The 22,213-nt window shown below is 44.5% G+C and overlaps 1 protein-coding gene across 1 annotated transcript; it reads right to left on the minus strand.

Moving 5' to 3' along the window:
• Positions 1-1,399: 1,399 nt before the first annotated feature.
• Positions 1,400-16,409, minus strand: ETS2 (ETS proto-oncogene 2, transcription factor). The gene is made up of 10 exons (XM_066177154.1): positions 16,000-16,409; positions 12,793-12,864; positions 9,939-10,059; positions 8,238-8,357; positions 7,575-7,775; positions 6,865-6,948; positions 5,960-6,202; positions 5,528-5,791; positions 4,757-4,875; positions 1,400-2,970 (listed from the first exon to the last, which is right to left on the minus strand). The coding sequence occupies exons 2-10, from the start codon at positions 12,862-12,864 to the stop codon at positions 2,755-2,757; spliced, it is 1,440 nt and encodes a 479-aa protein (XP_066033251.1). The 5' UTR covers positions 16,000-16,409; the 3' UTR covers positions 1,400-2,754.
• Positions 16,410-22,213: the final 5,804 nt, after the last annotated feature.

Raw genomic sequence — 22,213 nt, forward strand, 5'->3', positions numbered from 1 at the left:
TTGTCTTCTGGATCACCCTGGGCTACAGCTTGGACCCCTGTGTGGACACAAATCCACAGGTTTTCATTGAATAGATCACACAGAATCACTGAGGTTGGAAAAGATCTCCAAAATCATCGAGTCCAAGCCGTGACCAGTGCCCACCTTGTCCCCAGCCCAGAGCACTGAGTGCCACATACAGGGATGGGGACTCCACCACCTCCCTGGCCAGCCCCTTCCAAGGCTTTTGCTGGAACATTTTCACTTCTGGAAAGCACACTAGAGTGGGTTGCATGGATCAGGATACTTCTACTACCATGAAATTTCTTTTTTTTCTGCTGGAGGAGGAAAACAAACAACTCCCCTTTAGCCTCTAATTCGGAGCCTTCAGTGATCACCCACGCAAGAGCCAACCGTGTTTTCAATCTAAATAAAGAAATAGTTCTGCGTTCAGGGGAAAAAATAAGGCTGCAAATGAGACTGGACCAGGTTGAGAGGACAATTAGTGCTCTGCAGCCACGGTGGGAGAAAGGGGAAAAAATATCCCATATTCATCATGTCAGCCCATACTTCTACTTTCATGCAAAATAAGTAACTTCCTCAGGATCAGGACCACAGGCACTACCCTTGTCCATGGCAAGGGGCTGGAAGGGGATGATCTTTAAGGTCCCTTCCAACCCAAACCATTCTGATTCTTTTCCTTCACAGGGACAAGGAAAACTAAGGCTGAAGGACAAGGAAAAATAAGTCTGCAGCTGTACAGGGCAGACCAGGGGCATGCTGTGCAAGACACATTGACCCTCTCAACTCCTCCCATTTAAAAAGGCACATTCCCCCAAAAAACCCAAGCCCACGCTTTTTCACATGGTGACTACACCAAAAGCACCAGCAAGACAGAGTTGGGCAGAAAGATCAAGAGGCTTAGGGCCAGCATTATTTAATATCTAACTTTTTAAATGTGTGGAAATCTTTCTGCATTTCCTGCTTCCCTGGGAGGTGGAGGAATGAAGGAGAGGATGATGGAGACAGTAGAGTTCCTTTGCACAGGATAGGAAGAGTTCAAGCTAACGTTGTCTTCCCACCTGTTTTTCCTTATCTTCCCCCGCCACTTTACACGCTCTTTCACACCACAGAACTGCCAGCTTTCTTTCAGAGGCACAACACAAAGCTGTTAACTTGAATTTCTATCCAGAGAGAGTGGTTGCACCCATCTAGCTCAGCTCCAGACCACCAGCCTGTGCAGAATTCTCTCCAACAAGACCTAAGGCCTGGCTGGTTAATTTTCTTTTTGGGTTCTTTTTTTTCATCCTGCAGCTGTTGAGGGTGGTGGTAGCAGGATGGACAAGGACTGAACCAACAAGCAAACAAGAAAGGAACTCCTCTGAAACCTTCCAGATTGAAAAGCGCACACAAAATTTTCTTTTCAAGAGGTTTTAATGAAGAGTCATATTTTTAAACCTCTCACACTGTACAACACATTTAACTGTACATCAAGCTCAGATAAAAAATAAAGCTTTCTTACAAAGTACGTTTTTCCAGTGATTTTTTTCCTTTTTTTTTTTTTTTTTGCAGTAAAAATAGCTGCTACATAAAACCCTCCTGATCTTTGAAAAGGAGTCACAGTTATTTCCAAAAATAGAATTCGTATTTTAATCATACAGAATAAACTGCAGGAAGAAACAAGTGAACTGAAAAAATAAGGCTTGTATATAAATTCTTTTTAAAAGTACATGCATAGAAGTTGAAAAACATATGCCATTTATAAAGAAAAAAGGTAATTTTACCCATATTAATATTTTCATTTTTCAGTTACAGAAGAAACCACAAACAGGCCCTTTTATGTCCCAGAATACAACGTTAGTTTCCTGTAAAAATGCCAAAATGCACAAAGAATTGCCAGCTTCAGTCTTGGCAAAATCCTGAGCCCGGCCTCCCTCCCTGCCCCCCCCCCCAAATGCATGCAGACTGAGCATAGAACTTCTGCTGTCTCTCAGGCCAATTAAATATTTGCAGAAGGTTGTATATCCTAGACAAACATGAAAAAAAAAAAAACCAAACCACGTTTGATAAGTTTACATTCATCCTATTTCAAAACACACATACAATTAGTTTAATTTACACTATACAGTATCTGTTAAATAGGAACATCAGGAGTTTCCAAAGGAATCACAGAATATATACAAACTGAATATTGAAATGGTATGATTTTCCTTCCCTTCTTTTAAAGGGTGGGTTGTTTTTTTTGTGTTAACAGTTGCTACATCTGGTTTTGGACACGAGAGTGTTTATGTACCTATGCAGCGCATTTCTGGAGTAGTAACAATAATAACAACGATAATAATAAAACGTGCTTTAAAACAAAACTAATACCGGTCTCCTTTACTGCTCATTTAGAATAAATTAGTTTGCTTTTAAATAAAACTGCACGAGGACGGCGGTGCTCGGAAAACATCCCAGCACGAGTTCTGCTGCGTCGCTGGTCTCTCTCACAGCCAACCTTTGGTTTCAAAGCCTTACAGGGGCAGCTTGGCAGGGCAGGGCAGGCAGCTGAAATGCTGACCCCAAGGAGCATCATCTCCCCCACCGTGTCTCCACGCCAGAGCCAGGGCTGTGCCCACTCCCACAGAGCCCCACCGGCTCCATCCAGCTCCCAAAAATGGATGAAGGTCCCGCTTTCCCCTCCCCGAGCACGGCGGGGCCTGGCTGGCGACGGGCTCCCGGGCATTGTCCCCCCCAACAACTGGAGGTTTCAGATTCCCCACCCCGGGGCCAGGATCAGTCCTCGGTGTCGGGTTGCACGCCCAGCATGGCGTGCAGCTCCTCGGGGGTGTAGCCCAGCAGGTTGTGCAGGTCGCAGACGAAGCGGTACACGTAGCGCTTGCCCGACGTCTTGTGGATGATGTTCTTGTCGTAGTAGTAGCGCAAGCCCCGGCTCAGCTTCTCGTAGTTCATCTTGGGCTTGTTCTTCCTCCTGCCCCACCGCCGTGCCACCTGCCAGGGGGCAAAGGGCAGGTTTAGTCACTGTGGAGGTTCTGGCTTTCCTTTTTTTTTTTCCTTGCCAAGGTCGGGATTGATACATGGGAAATGCAGGTTTGGTGTTCGGGCTTGGGTGTTTATTATTTCTTATCTATTTACAGACTCACGACGCGTGAACTCTGACTATCAAGTTAGAGAACGTCTCCATTTTACCTCTTTTCTCTATCTCTTTCCAAGGTTATTTAAGTGCTAATTACCCAGTAATGAGGTGACACCTATATTATTTATATTTCTGACCCAGTAATGACCACCCAAGGCCCCCAATGTGGACCTTTTTCACCCGATTACAGAAAACCACCCAAACCCATGAAGAAGAATGAAGAAGGTGAAGAAGAAGGACCCAGACAATGCACATGTATTGCTACATACTAAAATCTCATAATCCAAGTTTCCAGAATTCCAACAAGTCAACTCATCTCTCCTGCTTTTAATCTTCTTTTTTCCTTGCCAGAGTCAGGATTTCATGTTCGGACTCAGATGTTTACTAATTCTTATCTACGTTACAGTCTCACAAGCTGTGAGTTCTACAGCACTTCTAGCTAACAAGGTAAAAAATGGCCCCCATCTCGTTCTCTGCAAGGCCTTTTAAGGATAAACTGTCCAATTAAGAAATGACATCTGAATTATTTTTACTTTTAACCCAATAACCAAACACCCGTGGCCCGCAATGCAGAATTTTCTATCCAATTACAAAACACCATCCAGACCCATGAAGAAGAAGGTGAAGAAGAAGGTGAAAAAGAAGGACTCAGCCTACGTCCTAAAATCTCCATCTTGCTTTATATATATTACTATATTCTAAAACCTTAAACTCTAAGTTTTCCACCCTGTGATATCACACACTTCTATTCAAACTACACACCCACAATCCTAGTGCTATCACTGAATTTTGGAAGCCTCTCCCAGGGCCTCAGGTCAAATGCAGTGTTTGCTTGGGGGTCAGTGCCTGTTAGCACAGAAAGCCTAAAATTCTCAGTGACCAGGATTCCAACACATCTTCTCAGCAGCAGATTAAAACCCCTTTCTCAGTCAGAGCATTTTATTTGCCTTGGATGGCCAAAGCTCACAAGAGAAGAGTTGGGGACTGATCCCATAAGAGACCTCAACAGCAGCTCCAGGAGGAGGCGGCTGACAGCAAAGGGCACCAGTTTGCAGGGGATGGGACAAAACACGGTCAAGGAGGTCAGATTCATGGAGAATCACAGAATATCCCAAGCTGGCAGTGTCTCACAGGGAACAAAGTCTAAATACCCTGAACTGGAATGGACCCACAAGGATCCAAGCCCAACTCCTGTCCCTAACCAGACACCCCAAAAATCCCACCCTGTGCCTGAGGGTTTTGTCCAAACGCTCCTGGAGCTCTGGCACAATCTGCTCTCTCAAAAAACTGTTTTACCACTGATTTGCTATCAGACAGCAGGGGACAACTCTTTACTGGAAGTTCAATGCTATGAAGTTCCTTTGAGTTCATGATTTCTATCCCGTCTTCTTTCTTTTTTTTTGAATCAAAAAGTTCCACTGGACTTTTTACCCCATCTCTTACTACAATAATTTTCCTACTAGAAACAGTATCAGAAAAATGAAAATGCACCACTTTTAATGACTGAAGTTCCCAAAATACTTCAAAAGCAGCACTACCATATCTGATGTGCAGCTAAACACACATCTATATCCAAGACTGGGCCCACAGGAGTCAGATGAGACCCCAAAATCTTTGTTTTCACCCCAATTGGCCACATACCTCATCTGGGTCAGCAAGTTTGAATTCCCATCCATCTCCTGTCCAACTAATGAATGACTGACAGGACTTGTCAGTCAGTAACTCCAGGAGGAATTGCCACAGCTGGATAGGTCCACTGCCTGTTGGGAAAGAGGAGACACAGAAAAACCACAAATTAGTAACTCTGCCAGCTCTAACCACAACCAATGTACACGACCAGACTCATATCACAGACCTGGTAATTAATCTGATTTATCTTTTACACAAATCAGAACGAAACAGAAGGTTTTACTCTATAGCACAAATCTGCTCCTATCCATGTAAAAATGAAGTCCGGTTTTTCATGGAAACAAAGGATTTGACAAAAGTTATGGCTTTCCCTCTCATATGGATCCTTTAACCCTCACTCCCACCTCCCAAACAGCTGCATTTTGAGCTCCAGGGCTTGTCCTGAAGTATTTGGCTTGGCAAACATCCTACAGGAAAGAAACAATTTCAGCAAGGACTACAGCAACAAGGCCTTAACAACACCTGTGGGAATTTCCAAATCTGAGAGGTTTTTGCCCAAGCTCCCCTCTTTTTCAAACAGATCAAAAAGTGCATTTGATTTTCACTTGATCTGACGTGCCTGCCTGTTCTTGCTTTGGGTGGATAATCCCCGAGACTCTGTTTAACAACCCATAAAACTGAAATTATCTGTGACTAGTGGTCTCTGCCCCTGTGGCACACACTTAGATGGAAGACTGGTGTTACATAAAAAAAGAGGAGTGACCATTTTGCCTCACTACTCACCAGTAAAGCCAGCCAGGATGGCTGCTGGTATAACTGGTTTCCCTTGCTCCACAGGATCACTCCGCTCCTGAATGTAGTCTTTGAAGGACATGGTAGGTTTGCTCAGACACAGGGACTGGCTGCAGTCATCCTCAAAGCTCTCGTAGGATGGCACACGCTGCAAATCCACCAGGGAGGACTGGCTGTTCCAGGACTGCAGCATGGAATCCGAGCTCTCGTAGCTCTCAGCACCACTGTCACTGGATTCATGCTCTCTCAGCTTGCCTTTATCAAATGAAACAGTAAAATAAATAAAACTGAAAGTGTTGGTGGGTCGTTGGGTTTTTTTCCCCTCCCCCTCCATGCAGCCTGTCCATATAAATCATGCAGAGGAGGAAGAGGCATTCAGAACATGGCCTTGGCCTCGTGTTTATCACGCAGATAACGACTCACCAGAGTTATCCATCAGCAGATTGAGATTGCTTCTTGGGAAATCTTGGTTTACTGCACAGTAGTTCACACTAACAGCATCTGCTTGGGTCTTAGGGAACAATGGGAAGTCTTGTTCTGGGTTGAGGAGATTCGGGGCCGTGGAAGTCTGACAGACGTCAGTCAGGAGACTGGGTTTGGGATAACTGAGGGGTTTAGGGTATCCAGGCATTTGCATTCCATAGGAATTCTGATCTACGTTAACAGCTGAAAAAAGCAACCAAAGAATTAGATGATTTTCCCCTGGAGATCCTTAAACAAACTAATACACTAAATACACCAAATCAGATTCCGCAAATCCCCCCTCTGCAACTTGCCAGCCACAAATGCCCATTGTTCATTCTTCAAGGAAACTACAGAAAAAAAAAAACTGGGGAAGTTTAAGAGGTTTTGAGCAAGGCTCCCCCCATTAAGTGGTGTAATCAGGCTAAGCTGAAGCCTTACTGTGGCAGAATAACACACGCCATCAATCAAGCAATCCGAGGGAGCCAGCACTGCATCCCACACACTTCCAACAGCTCTAGCACACTTCCAGAGCCTTTAAAAAGGCCTGAACAGAACTCTTGCTTGCTTCCCAGTTTTTGCCTCGGCTTGCTGGAGATGGGAGTGGTCATTCTGCACCACAGATGGAGGGTTTGGCATAGCAAGAGGAAATTTCATTTTCTCAAAGCCTTTGCTCTTCAAACGATTTCCGATATAAATTAGGTGACAATTGAACAATACAAGGAAAGAAGGCTGGAGCAGCTGAAGTCAAATGTTCTCCTCAAGCACAGTAACTGCTCTGGTGCTTTTTGTTTCTTCCCTGAAATCTGTGACATGCTTAGAATAAAACTGAGCGATGCAAAATACAGATTTTTACAAATACTTACTTAAGGAATTGTTATTGACCCAGTGAGGAACTGAGGTGAGGTGAGAGTTCTCCACATACTGATCCTGTGTTTTCTCTTGGCTGTCTGGGGAGAGGAGAAAAAGAGAAAATTTGAGTTTATAGTTTTAAACATCTGACCTGTATGCCACGGAAAGCTTCTGACTCTTGGGAGTATTTTGGGGTCACCATTGACAAAAATGTTAGTATCACACTCTTATTTCAATTGCATTCTCTCTCATGATAGAAATCAGACCAAAAATCATACCAACCAACTTCCAACAGGCTTTAAAATCATCACACCAATTGAATTTTCACTTAAAACTTAACACCAACAATAACTGCAGTGTGCTTTAAGGTCCAGCTGTTGGTTAACTTTGCATTTATGTGGTTAACTGATTTATTTATTTATGGGGTATTTACAGTGGTCGTACCCCAATCTCATTTATTCCACTGATCTTCCTAAATAAAACCTGCCCACAAATGTACTCAGCCTGCACACAGAATGTCTGCAGCTATCTGTGTCTGTGCTTTGCATACCAAGGATGTACTGACAGTGTTGATAATGCTTTTATTAATCAAGTTTTAAAGTTCATTTCGAGTTTTCATATGCAATGAAGCCCTTCATAGTGAAACCAGTGTTGAAATCAAGTCCCATTTCTGTTTCTGTTAGGAGAGCCTCAAACCAAAAGCTTTTTCTGGGCCTCTAATTACCTTTTATCATCTGCTCCAGGTGCTCCCACAGAATATCACCCACATAGTCAGGTGCCAGTTCCAGGAAACGTTCCTTGCCCAGGTTGCACAAGTCTTGGCCACTCATAAGAAACTGATGGAAGTTCACATTTGCCAAGCTGAACTCATTGGTAGCCCATGAAAGCCACTGGCAAACCTGCTGTTCAGTCCACAGCCAGGGATCTGCAAGACAGGAAGGATCCAACATTCAGAGATCACTCCTGGCCCTTGTCAAATAACCTTCCTTAGAAAGCAGTGAATTAAAAAAAAAAAAAAAATCGTTTAGCCACGTTACTGAGTTCTGAATGAATTCAGAATGAATGTATTCTTGAATTAAAAAAAAAAAAAACAAACCCAACAAAAACCCAGTCCTCTCTTTTCTTTCTGCATTCACTTGCAACCAGAGATGTCCTCAGCTTGCTTGATTCTCTCTCATGCTGCCAAAAGCATGAGCTCTCCATGCACCCATTTTTAACACCAGCAAGTCTGGCCTTTCCAAGGCAAGCTGTGCCAGATTCACATAGGATCCATTCTTGTATTTCCTACTGACATCATTCTTTCCTTTTCAAAGAGCAGCTATTCAGCCTCCTCCTTAGCATTAAAAAAAAAAAAAAAAAAAAAAGCTTATAAATAGCAAACACTTACTATTTGGGATACCCAGCCGACACTGTTCCTTTGTGAAACCACTGAAAGTATCTTTCAGGGCCTGACTCATCACAGCCTTGCTGCACGGGGTTAACAGAGGCAATTCACAGTTGTTCGACTCTGCAAGAAAAGAAGGGGTGGGGGAGAGGAAGAAGACACATTAACTTCAGGCCACTGAGAGGAATGACTGGGTTTTGCTATTTGAAGAATTAAAAGGAAAAAGAAGGTGCTAGAAAGTTGATTTTATAAAAAAAACAGATCACCATTCTCTAAAATCTCTGTGCTACTCGTTTGATAAGATTGCATCACTAATTAGAGCTTTGCAGCTTTCCATGCATAGATCCTTATTTACTCTCAGTAGTTACATTAAGTGCCTTTGTTGCAGGGAAACTTTATTTTTTTTTTAAGGGAAATGAGACTGCTTATTCCTATTTTGCCACCTATAATTTGCCCTGAGACTTCCTTGCATCTCCAGACAATCTTTGTTTAATCTGAGAGCTAAGTTAACTGACAGCAGGGTTGTGAAGAGCCAGCTTGCCCTATTCAACACTGCATGTCAGATCTTATCATACCTCATCACCCAAGCCCGTGGTGCAATGGATTATTCCATCATCTGGACCAAACAAGTGCAACTGGTAACAGGCTGGGGGTGAATAATGCACCCAACCACAAAGCTGGCACCATTATGTGTCAGCACAAACCACTGATCCACTCCACTGACTTTCAAATTTACAGGAAGATTCTATTTTAAGGATAAACTCGGCTCCCACTCAGCTTTTCTTATCTGTCAATTTTTACCAGAAGATGCCTCGTTTTATCACAGAATGATGTCACAGAATGGTTTGGGCTGGAAAGGACCTTAAAGCCCATCCAGTGCCACCTCCTGCCATGGGCAGGGACACCTTCCTCTATCCCAGTTGCTCTAAGCAGATTCCAAATCAGTTCAGAGCTGTGCAGCTCTTGCTCTCCCAGACTATCTACAGGCTCCACTTCTGTTTTTACCACACCCTTCCTAATATCTGCAAGGACTTGCTTTGCTGACCAGAGCAGGTGACTGATTAGAATCACATTAGAACAAAGGACTTGTGGTTTTCTGAATTTGAGGGCTGAAGGGTTTTTTTTTTTCCTTCCCCTAAGGGGAGATAAATGCAGCATCAGGTAAAATATCTACATTTTGTCAGGGATTTTAGGCAAGGATTTGTAGGGCATTCTTGGTGGAATACTGACCTGCACATACACAAAAATAAAATAATAATAATAATAAAAAAATCTTAAAACATCCCCACCCTGTTTTTTAAGGTATGGAATAAAACATACTGAGATTTAACACCAGAGAATCAAAAAAAGCTTTCAGAGTATTTGCACTTCAATTATGGTTGAGATGCTGCAAATTTAAATACACAAACCCCTCTTTTTCAAGATTTTTAAACTCTTAGCTCTGCTTAAACTCAAACTAAGGCTTCTTCCATGAAAAATCAGTCTATTAGGCTACTGCATCCCAGTTCCTATTTCTTTTCAGTACAGAAAACAGCAACTATCCACGACGAAACTCACATGAATAAAAGCAAGCACGTACACAGAAGTCTGTGTATTAAAACCCATCTTTTTAGAGAAATCCACATTGCACACCCAGGAAACGTTAGTTAGACCCCAAAAATTTCTCATCTGCTGACTGGACTAAGCAGCAAAGCGAAGATTTACCATAAGAAGTGGAGTCAAATCCTGTTGGCACTTCCTGAAGCGTTTGGTCTTCACTTAGTGAGAAAAAATATCCAGCAAAAAGCGAGTTTGAGCTGTCAAAGGTGTCAAACGCTGGCTGACGCTGCAAAGGAACAGAATAAACACAGAACAACGTCAGCATTTTGCTGGAGAGCTGTGAACTCCACTGCTAGGAAGTGTCTGGGTTTGGTTTCCTAGATCCAGAGATCATGCACAACCACTGTCTTGAATGAGCCAGCTTTGAAACGTAACCACAGCGAGGGCACAGCTCCTGCTACGTGAATAAAACCCACTGATAAGGGCGAGGTGGGGGATGTTCTGCAGCTTACAGTAAAGCCCAAGCAGGATATTCTTAGTTTTTTTTCCTGTAATTGAGGCTTTTAACAATAGAGAATACATGTGTGTGTATAAATACGTATTTATTTCCAGGTACATTTAAAAAAAAAATCCTTATTTCCTTAACCCTTGAAGTTGATTATCTGCTTGATGAGGATTTGATGGCAGATCGGTAAATTGTGGGAAAACTGCCAGTGCAAAATCTACAGGAGATTTTTGAAGGTTTTGTTTAGTTTTGTTTTTTTAAAATAAAACTCGTCTGAACCACATCACTTGAAGCTACACAGCCAGCTTTACAGGACTTGAGGAAGGATGTTGCAGCAACTTTTATCCTTCTGCCTTACTGCATTTGCCAGCGACCACATTTTGAAGCCTTTCAAGTGCTCAGATGCTCAGTGAAACACTTCTACTTTCATTTTACAGCAAGGGATAAACAAGACTGATAAAAATGTTCCAGATAAAAGCGGATTCTACTGATATACTGACGTCCAAGAAATATTGTTCTATTTTGAAAACCTAACTCCTTTCAAGCTTGACTTGTGCCAACTGTGTATGCCAGGAATACTGGTATGAATTTACTAAATTTCCCCCCACCACTTTTAGTCTTTGAGGGGCAGAAGGAATGTGAGCAGAGGAGGAAATAACTTCAAAAAACAGCTTATGAAACTTGCTCGTTAGTCACAGGGAAACCATATCTGCGATATCTTGAGGCAAAGATGGATGAAAGTTGCCCCTGAGATTTTTTTTAAAGGCACCTGAGGACAGAACATTGCACTGGGAAAGCTGCATCTGGCTCATGGCAGCTCCTGCCTTTCAGGGAGCTGGAGACAAAGGGAACTTGCAGATGTTTATTTGGTTTTGGCAAACATTGATTTGCCAGCTTGTGCCAAAGGAGTGGATTTAGCTGAGGACAAGGCAAGGATTTTTCAGGGCAGTATTCAGGTGCAATGCAAAAAGCAACCTGAACTACGTTCCTGGAGCAGCAATTTAGGATGAATTTCCCCTCACATTCCCTAACTTTTCATATCACCACAAACACTATCATGCCACATTTAGTGGCTTAAGAAATCACCTGACCAGCAGGGCCAAAATGTGGACCCCTGGTTCAGGTACTCCCCAAATCAAGTCAAAGCCAGCCCTAGGAAAGGCTCATGCCTGAATAAAACAAGTTAGCAACAGCTGCCAAATCTGCTGGTAGAAGATTCTTTCTCTGTTACTAGATAAAAGCTCTGACTCATCTCTAGCACCTAAAAGAAAGGACAAGTTCTTTCAACACAATCTGGAAACTCCTGCATTTTGTGTAAATAGCTGACCCTTATCCTGAGTCACTGGAAAAAATGCTGTGGCATGTGAATGAGTAAAATCCATACCGTGCTAGTTTCATATTTCAAAAGGGAGAGAATTAATGTGTAAGCATGTTCTTCATTTGATAGTAGTAAAAAGAGGAAAAACACAACGCAGGATGAATTCTGCTCGTCCTATCAGTTACACAACCACTTTGTTGGGTTTTTCAAAACATGCGGTTATTGCAGACCGAAATAAAATGGAATGTGAACATCTACAGCACAGCAGAACACAAGTCTCTGACTTAATTCCATGACAACTGAACACTGAATAACTGCTTAGGGCTATCACTGTATTAAGAGCACACAGATGTTAAGTTGGGGGATCTCTTGGAATTTTTTTTTGTGAGGAGAAAAAAAGAGTCAGAGCAGTCAGCATCCCAGAGCCCCACTGATCCTTCAAACCATGGCCATTCCTCAAAGCTACTGAGAGCAGAAAGGGTCTCCCTAACCTTTAATTGGTTTACATTAATCAATGCTGTGTAAAAAAAATGATACTGGGATTAAAAAGCAACTTGCATGAATGGGGAGGGGGAAAGCCCTTTAAGACTGAGCCTTTACAGTCTGCTGACCTCGCTTTGTCAATTCCTTTCAAAACAAGGCAACAGACACAGTCTACCTAAGGATAAAATAAACTCAATTATTTTTGGAGTTATTACAGTGCATTTGGCTTCCATTAATAACAGTTTAAGCGAATAACCTGCTTTTATTCCAAACAGTGTTCAGGAAGGTACCAAACCTGACCAGTCCTATCAGGACAGGCCTCTGCCAGTCTCATCAAACTAAAGACACAAACCCTCCCCTGCTGCCCATCCTTTAACCTTTATTTTGGCATTAGTTCCACCAACACTGGCAAATTTGAGTTCAGTTCTTGTCTATCTCTTTTAAGTTCTTAGGTTTCAGGGAATGGAGAGAGGGAGCCTTGTTGGGAGAGAGGCTTGAGGGCACAAGATTTGCACCTTCCCATTTCAGTCCTGCTTTTCACTTCTCCGTGGAACTCAGTGGGAATACTCTAGCAGAAGATTACAGGGGAGCACTTAAACCTGTGTTCACTTGGCTTATCCAATTCCTGTCCTAGCACTGCAGGAACACAACGAAAGCACTGGCTGGGAGCTGCCCCAGCTGGGTTTGGGAGGTGCCAGCTCCAGGGTACTCACCTTGAGCATTCCTCTGTACATGTTGGACACAGGAGCCACTTGATCCATGTTCCTGATGCCAAAGTCACTCATCTGAAAAACGAGAGGAGTGGCATTAAAAACACTGCCAAAGGAGGAGGAGGGAGCAGATGTTAACAGATGTACCCGACTGCTCCAGCACAGGGTGTGGAGCAGCTCTGGGTATGAGATACAGGGAAAGCTTTTCCAACATCTCAGCCCCACCGGGCAGTTCCCACCTTGTTCTTCGCAATGTTTCGTGAAAGCTTGGGAGAGCTGGAGAATTAAAGAATTGAAGAATTTCACTAAATTTGTGTTTTGCCTGGAAAGCCCACAGAAACCTCTTGCCCAATGAGTACCTGTCTCTTTGGGGTGTTTTTCAACTTTTCACCCATCATCTTAGGTAATCAGTTTTATGTTATTTTTGCTTTGCTCACAGGCCGTGATTCACTTCAGACTTTGGCTTTCAGAGGAAGAGGAGTGACAGAGTGACACTGTGATACACCTTCACCTCCTACATTCACCCCTTCACGAATAATCAGAAAAGCCAGTTCCCAGTGTCCCCAACCTCCTGCCTTTACTACTTTACTCCAAACCACATTAATTCTGTACATTATCTAAACACAGGACCAACACATTTAAAAAGCTTTAGAGGGCCCAACTTTTAATTGGAAAGGGGTTTATGTAGCCAAATACCCTTTTTAAAGGGCTGATAATGGGACCACTTTCAATATGTTCATGCCACTGAAGTCAGACCTTTATCATATAGCCTTTATTATCAGGAACAGAGTTGTGTGACTTTCCTCCTATATATGACTTAAGGAGAAGAGTGATAAGATTCATATCCTATGGGAAAGATCAAACATAAGGAATAAAGCCAGTTTTATGGCCATTGTTCAGGTTTATCGTGATGCTGCAATTCAGGTGTCAGTGAACGATACCTTATCAAGCTACACTCTTAATTTTCCTTCCCTTTTTTCACAGCACTGGGCTGAATTCCCTGGCTCCACAGCAACTGTCTGAAAACATGCACTTGTACTTAAATAGCCACACAGGACGCTATCAAGATATCCACAAAACTGTGATCACTTATTACAAGCCAAATCTATCATTCACCATGTCAGCACACGGGAAAGAAAAAAACCAAAATCACTTTAAAATTCAGAAAAAATTGTAAACTAGGATCTTGACAAAATAAGCTCGTTAAAAATAGCAACGCATTCAAAAGCCGTCCATATAAACAGAAAGGAAAATAAAAACATCCAACAGCCAAAGACAAGGAACCCTTTCATCCTCCTAAATTGCTGATCCCTTAAAAATAAAATAAAAAAAATAAAAAATAGCAAGGGTCCTTAACATGGAAGGCCTATTTCAACTTGACTGGGCCTTATAATTGAAGCAAAGTAAATCAACTGACACTGAAAAGAATATTCATTAATGTTACTCAAAAAGTGCAATCTACTGAATGATGTTTTTTACCTCAAACAGCACGTACAAATATTTGGTCTAAATTACACATCTCATTGAGCAGCAAAGAATTTCACACAGCGTGAGTCTCACTCAGCAAGCATCCTAATCTGTTCATTAAATTTGCCACAGTTTAAACAACTGTTTATCCTTGCATTTGGCTGGGCTTTTGAAAAACTATACGGTAATTTCCAGCACCCTTTGTTTGGCCTTTGAATTCTGCCCTGCTGTCCAGGGATAACTGGCTTAGGGATTTGAGTATTTGTGAAAATATTGTATGTATATTCTGTAAGTTGAGGTCTGATCCCCGGTTAGGAGTACAAACAAGATTCCTGGCACTTGTGTGCAATTCTGACCTCTCCACAAATCCTGTTAGGCACTACTCCCCGTCCACTAAAAGGGCTGAGATTCTCTCCTTCCTGTCCTTTTTTTTTTTTTCTTGTTTCTTTTAGAGGTGTTTAGGGCCCTAAGACAAAAGGTTTATACCAAGTGTTGATTACACGGCATTGCTCATTAACCCAAGCCCCTGTTTCTCCACGCTGGGTTTGTTCCGAAGGAAAGCTTTGGAAAAACGAGACACCGAGCTCCGGCTGAAAAACACATGGAGATCCTCAGCATGTTTTGCAACACTCCAACCGAATTATCTCGAGCAGAGGAATTTCTATACCCTCCGCTCATCCAGCATGAGCTTTCTCCCCATCTGCAGCACAAATTTCCCAGCCCTGGGACACGAAACCCTTACAGAGATACCACAAGACAAGCAGGGCTGGGAAAGGCAACGCGGGTTCCCGCGGCACCGAGGGTTAAATCAGCCTTTCTGGCAGATCTCTGGCCTTAGAAAGCCGCTGGTTTTTAAGTTCGGAAGAGCCACTACGCTGTGACTGGGCCTCACCTCCAAGCCCTCCACTAATGCTGATGACTGCGACTCGCCAGCTATAATTGGTTTAACTGGCAGGACACCTTCCTCAGCGCCCCCGCATAGCTGAGTGGGTGAACCAGAACAGGGTCAACAGGATCAGGCACTTATTAACTAATACTCCTCTGAGTTCTGATCGCCTTCTTTTCAGCAACAGCCAGGTGCCTGCCCACAGCTGGGCGCAGCTGGGCAGCATCCACATGGGTGTCCCCATGGATGGATCTGATCCACCTCCAATGTTGTTTTTCCTCAGCTTTTTGGGGGGGTGTTTTTTTAAAGGGGAGAGCGGGCAGGGGGATACGTATTATGGTTGTTGTTTTTCTTTCAAATGGCAAAATTTTCAAGGAAAAAACCCAGCCTCCTTAGGAAAGAGGGTAGGAGAGAACGGCGTGCCCCGTGCAGTCCCTGAGCTCCCCGAGCTCCGCCGGGAGCCTGCCCGGCTTCTCACACACATGACACACGCTTCGCCCACGTTAAAAAAAAAAAAAAAACTTCGGTGGGCAGATCACACAGCCCAGCGTTTGGTCGGTTTTCTTTTCTTTTTTTTTTTTTTTTAAAAGTCCCTTTAAAGTCCTAACCAAATCCAGAGCGCGCTGCCCATTAACCCCTTCCTGCCGGAGGGATAAAGCCCTGGCCGCTCTCCTCGACCCCTGAGGGGGCTGAGGGGGAACTGGGACCGGCATCCCCGACGAGAATCCCCGGTCGGGAGGCATCAGCCAGGAGGGATCCGGGCAGCACCAGCCAGGAGGAGTCCCGGAGCACCGATGAGCCCCTTTCTCCTTTTCTCCCCCCCTCTCTCTCCATCTCCGCCGCCGCCCCCGCCTCACCTGGCCCCCGATGCCGTCGCTCCTGCGGTCCCTCCCCGGCGGCGGCCCCGGCCCCACACGCGGCGTCCAAGGGATCGGAGGCGCCGCTGCCTCTGGGCGAGCCAAAATATCCTCGATGCGGCCGCGCCGGCCAACAACAACAACAACAGCAGCAGCGCTGAATCCCGGCGGAGAGTCCCGGCCAAAGGAGAGGGGGGCACAGAAGGGGCGGGATGCGGCGGGCAAAGGCAGGCGGGTGCCCGCGGTGTGTGGGCGCTGCCGGCCGGGGCGCGGGTGCGGGCGGCCCGCGGTGATGCTGCGCTTGTTCCGCGCTGGTTCCGCGCTGGTTCTGGGCTGGTTCTGCGCTGGTTCTGCGCTGGTTCTGCGCTGGTTCAGATGCCTCTCGGCTCCGCTCCTCGCTGTGCCGCCTGCCCGCCCTCGCAGGCGCTCTTCAGCGGGCGGGGGGAGGCGGCCGGACCCGCCTCCCTCAAGCCCGGCCCCTCCGCTTGTTGTCGTCGCTGGTACCGGCAACAGCCGCGCTCGGCTCCGCCAGCGCCGGGGATGCCAAGCGCTGATCGGGGAGGAAAAAGGGGGAGAAAAAAAAGAAGCTGTTTTATGTCGTTCCGAGACAGGGATTTTTTAAATTTTTTTTTTTCTCCCCTCCCTCTCCCCCCCCCCTACCCCCCCGCCCGGTTATGCGCAAGATAATTCATGCTGGACGTTTTCCATGCTCGTTTTTTTAATTACTGCCTCTTTCTCGTCGAGATGGGTGAGATTAGGAGAGCTAACCGCTAAAATTCCAAATGGAAATAGTCTGTTTGGACACTTCTTCACAGAAAGGCTGATTAGGCACTGGAAGTGCCCAGGGAGAGGGTGGAGTCGCCGTCCCTGGAGGTGTTGGAGTGCCACGGTTTGGTGGTCTGTCAAAAGTTGGGCTCGATGCTCTCGAGACATCTTTTCCAACCTGGTTCTGTGATTTTTTTTCATAAGTCAACTGCGACACTTGGTGCTGTGGAGCTTCAGCGATTATGTCATGTCGCACCTTCCACAATTATTTTGGGGAGTTCTTAATATAAAGCGACGCGGAAAAAGCTGCAGCCTGTGAATCGCAGATCCTGCCTGTGAAACAGAGTTGGCGTTCCTCACACCTTGGGGGGAAAAAAATTTGGTGGCCCTTGGAAAGTTGCAAAAGGAGCTCAGTGACACCAAAATGTAAAGTTAATTTCTGCTGAATTTATTTTGTCCATGTGAGTTCCCCCCTGAGGGGATGGAGAGATTTTGTGGACAGGCAGGCAGGGGCCTGGGTGGCTTTTCTTAGGTTGGAGCCACCTAACTTGCCTTCTTCTCTTGCCAAACCAACTACAAATAATTTATAATGATAATAAACACTTTGTGTGCTTTCAGACAAGGGATCCATGTGCCCTTCCCAGTTGCCTAGCCTGGCTGACCACCAGAGCCACCCTTTCTTCTTGCTTCCCCCTTGACTTCCCTGGATTTTCAGTGAACACCAGGGATCCAAATTGCACTTAGAGATTCAAATTGTACTTGCTGTTACACCTTCCTTTATTTAAAAGAACTCCCATTTCAAATTAACACTTGTGTCATAGGGCTGTAACTTTTCTTATAATAAGAGCCCACTAACTGCTATTTCTCAGCTCCTCACCAGATCCTCTACCTTTGCCTGTGAATATTTTTGCCATTAAAAAGCCACAGTTTCTTTGGCCTTGCTGGTGCAGTTGTCAGGGCTCCCTCCTGTATCTTCCAGCTATTTCTGGCTGTAGCAAAAATTGTGGGTTTTTTTTCTTGGTTTTTGTTTTGGTTTGGTTTGGTTTGGTTTTTTTTTTTTTTTTTTTTTTGGTATTTCTTTCAAACTCCTCAGAAAACTTTCTCCTTAGAAAAGCAGAATATATTTCATCCCTAAGGGTCAAATGTTACTGGGAAAATTGTGACAGTCTACTTTGAGAGGCTTAAAGAAGTGTCTTGATTATGCCAATGACATTTCTTACTCCAGGAGAGCCCTGATCTAATAAGGCAACATCTGCTATAATCCTAGGGGAAACCATTAAAAACTGTATGTCAGCTGCATAGCAATTTTAATTATAACACTGACAAAAACAATTATGACACCCTTTTTATAGGGGAAACATCTGTCAGAAAGATAAGATGAAAGGCTGGGAGTTATTTATTTCTTGCTAAATTAACATTCTGGGACCCAGAGCGAAATTATTAACCTGGCCATATTTTGCTCTATTGAAAGGTCTTATTTTTAGAGCAGTTCTTATATAAGGGTATTTAGGATCATTAAATTTTACTTATTGTTAGTATAGAAATGAGCTTCATTAGAAGTGGTTTGTGCTTAGTGGGCTGGATGATGTATGAGGAGGGGCTGGGGGAGCTGGGTTTCATTAGTTTGGAGAAAAGCAGGCTAATGGGGAGTCTCATGGCTAATTTCAGCTCCTTGATGGGAGGTTGGAGCAAAGGGAGAGCCAGACTCCTCCAGAGGTGCACAGAGGCAGCAGGGAAAATGCCAACTCGATATTTGGGAATGAATGTTACCAGTGTGAGTGAAAGCTTCATCTGAGGGGGTCTCTGATCTGGAATGGCCAAAGCTCAGAGCAAACCCAGCAGAAGGTCAGAGTAGAGACCTAAAACTTTCCTCTCCAGCCCAAGTTTCTCTTTAATTCCTTGATCCCTCTGCATTTTCAAAATGTAACATTATTAACTTAGAGAGTCAAAGGAAAAATAGGCTTGGGCTTGTTTTTGTATTGTGCCCGTGTGTTTGCTTCTATTTTAGGAATTGTCCATCCTCCTTGCAATTTTCTGTGGTTTTATTCCTGCATGTGTTGGCACTCTGTGAGCCAGAGACAAAAGAGGGGAGTTATGTATCAATATAGGAATAATTGAATCAGCATCTAGATGCAAACTTCTGAGACTTTTTTTTCTGATATTTTTGCTTTTAGTTTTTTTGTAGGAGTGAGGGACAACTAGTGTGGTGCTCAAGAGTGAATTAGCTAAAAAGGGAAAAGGAAAGATAACTGGTAAAGAATAAAGAAAAAAGCACTGCAAAGTTCTCTTTTCTCTGGTAGTCCCGATAGGTAAGATTTTTTTTCCAGTCCTTCTTGATCAATATTTTTTTGTTTGAATGAGGACCTATGGTGAAAGTGAGTGCTAAGGAGTTATTTCAGGCTTTTTTAACTGCCTTTCTCTGCAACAGTGTCTCAGAAATAAGCAGAAGAGTTACTTTCTTGTAGTGAATTAAAAGAGCCAGTTAGATTTTTTTGGAATTACCTGGCAATGCTTGGCTGTCCAAGGGGATTATTCGGCCCCATATTTCTGATCTGAGCAGCTGCAGGGCTGAATTGTGAGCTCACTGGAGGGAGGGAAGGGCAGCAGCTGATGATCAGGGCATCCCAGGGAAGAGCTTCTGCACACCATATTCTCACTGGGGGACAACAAAGAGGGGGAATAAGATCCTAAAAATGCCGAGGTTTAGAGCGTGGAGAGGGAATGTGAGGAGGCAGGTATGCGGCAGGGCTGCATTGCAGCTCCGGAGCAGCTGTGACTTAACTCCTCCAGAATTCCTCTTGCGCCACTGAGGCAAGAGGACACACAACAGGAGTGAAAATCCCTGTCGTGCTGTCCCGGTGTGCGTGGCACCCTCATCTGCATGTTGGCTCAGCTCCTCTGCCTGGGGAGGTTTGGGGTGCACGTGTTCCTCCTCCTCCTCCTCTTCTTCCTCCTCCTCCTCCTCCTCCTCCAGCTGCTGTAGGGAGGGCTGGGCTGGAGCAGCCCTTTCCTGGGAGCCCCAAAAATGTCTGGTGGGCTCTCAGGGATCCAATAGAACCCTTCACCTCTTCCCACTGCTCCTGGCATCCCTGCAGCACCAGGGATGCCTCCTCCAAAGGGAGTTTTGCATTCAGCAGCGTAAATAAACAGAGCCATCCTGAATTTGAAAGGAAAGGCTGTATATTTGTGCCCCTAAAAAGACAATTAACAATGAAGCTCCAGTGGTGGCTGGCCGGCTGTAAGTTCACAGAGTAAAGGGTCTCAGGAAATAACATCTTTGAAAAATAAAGGCACAGCTCTCCCAGCTTGAAATAGCAACTTCAAACAAGGCGCTGTTATGGTTGAAACAAAGGATGAAACTCATTTACTCCGCCATTCAAACGCGGCTGAAACAAAATATTTATACAGGTTTGGGGGGAAAGGGGGTGGGTATCGAATGGCTTTTCACTCAGATTGTTCACAGCTAAAATAAAACACGGCTGACTGTCCCCCACTGGAGAGTTGTCCCCACGGCGTTTGGTGCACCAAGTGTGACCAAGGTAATTTCTGCGAAGGCATCCCAGTGAGTCACAAAGTGCAGTGAGTTATTCGTGTGTGTGTGTGTATGTGTCATTACTCTGAGCACATGCAAACCAACACAGCTAATTACTGCTCAGAAAAAAAAAAAAAAATACTGTGTCAAAGTTTGAGCAGCAGCAGATATTGCTACATTTTGCCCTTAAAGTGCTACGTTTCACCTTCATAACTCTCAAAGAAGTCAGGTAAACTCCCAGCTGCATAAAGTATAAAAATTTGATGTGGTTATGCATTATTTTTTTTTTTAATTAAGTGAAAATGTTGCAGGCATGCCTCAAATAATGTTGCCGGTGGTGGACAGGAGAGATGCCTAACACATGAACTGTAGAATGATGCCTCATATGATTGAAAAACCTAAACCTTTTTACCTTTCATACTAAAGCAGAAGATTAGTTGTTAAACTAGCTAGTGCTTGAGAGATTGCTCATACCATTTTGGGTGTATTTAATTCATTTCACGCAGTCTGAGGCATAAAACAAAAAGCACATGTTAATATTTTAAGGCCAAGTGTATTCAGAAACAACAGAGCTAAATAATTGCTCTTGGATGACTGGGTTCAAAAAAGTATGTTTGAGCTTCCTTTAGCAGCAGAGCTTTTTCTTTTATTCCCTGCTGGTTTCATTTAAGAATTACTTTGCTTGTGCACAAGCTTGTGATTCTGCTGGTCTGCTCACTAATCACTGTGCTGTGCCCTTCAGTGCAGTGAGGGCAGGAATTTATCTCCCTGGGTATGGGCCCCTCTTTTCTTGTCCCTTCACCAGAAGGTAGTGGAGTTTGGCATCATTGGTCCGTGGCTGTAAAAGTTGTGTGCTGCCACTTTAGTGAGGTGTGACAGCTGTTTAAAAACTGTGCCTAAGCCCTAGGTGTGTAGATAATGATGTTCACAGCACAGAGTGAGAGAGCCCATGGCTTGGAGCTCTGTCACTGTTGCTCTTGTGCTTCTCTAAGTGAGAACTGTCTGTGTGAGCACTGGGAATATTTTTGGAACAATGACTTAAGTTTATATTTTTCATGCTGACATATTCTACTGTGTGTCAGGGCTCGGGCCTTGGCATCACAGAATTTGTTAATTTTTTATGTTTTCTTTTACCTTCTTCATTATTCTCAACTGACTTCATTCTCATTCAGCTGGAGCAGAGGACACTGAGGTCAGAACTCCCCAGGGCTGCAGCTCCTCCTGAGGGACAGCTCCCATCTCTGCTCCTGGCACAGGGTCAGCACCCAGGGCACGCCTGGAGCTGGGCCAGGGCAGGCTCAGGCTGGAGATCAGGGAAAGGCTCTTCCCCCAGAGGGTGCTGGGCACTGCCCAGGCTCCCCAGGGAATGGGCACGGCCCCGAGGCTGCCAGAGCTCCAGGAGCCTTTGGACAGTGCTGCCAGGGATGCCCAGGCTGGGATTGCTGGGGGGTCTGGGCAGGGCCAGAAGCCGGACTTTGATATTCCTTGTGGGTCCCTTCCAACTCAGGATATTCTGTGATTAATCCCTCACCTCCCAGAGCAAACTCCCAGTTCTCTTTTTCACCTCGTAGACTTTTGTCTGTGGAGTGAGCTGTACAAGCCAAGTGCTGGGTAGTGGCAGAACTTGTGGCACTGAAAGTGAGAATGGAGTCACTTCTAATCACTTGATTCCTTTTGGCAAGTGAATGCCATGATTTCATCCATGGATCCCTCTTACTTGCATGTTCAGTGCATACACACATCCTTACAAAAAGCACAGCAGTGACTCTCACTGTGGTCAGTGAATAAGAATATCTCTGTTTACACAATTATTTTGAAATTCATTCTGGGCAGTTGTTGTGTTGGTACCTGAGGGAGCTGGGGTTGTTTAGCCTGGAGGAAAGGAGGCTCAGAGGGGACCTTGTGGCTCTGCACAAC

The sequence above is a fragment of the Chamaea fasciata genome, unplaced genomic scaffold (genome assembly GCF_029207755.1).
Source record: "Chamaea fasciata isolate MVZ Bird 193981 ecotype frontalis unplaced genomic scaffold, bChaFas1.0.hap1 SCAF_2, whole genome shotgun sequence".
Lineage (NCBI taxonomy): Eukaryota > Metazoa > Chordata > Aves > Passeriformes > Sylviidae > Chamaea > Chamaea fasciata.

What these genes read in the sequence shown, in the direction of transcription:
- ETS2 (XM_066177154.1), bottom strand. Translation starts at nt 12,864, where the DNA reads ATGAGTGACTTTGGCATCAGGAACATGGATCAAGTGGCTCCTGTGTCC. An exon ending in CCTGGAGCAGATGATAAAAG is followed by an intron (nt 6,949 to 7,574) that starts GTAATTAGAGGC and finishes TCCTCTCCCCAG; the next exon opens with ACAGCCAAGAGAAAACACAG. An exon ending in AACTTGCTGACCCAGATGAG is followed by an intron (nt 2,971 to 4,756) that starts GTATGTGGCCAA and finishes GCCCCCTGGCAG; the next exon opens with GTGGCACGGCGGTGGGGCAG.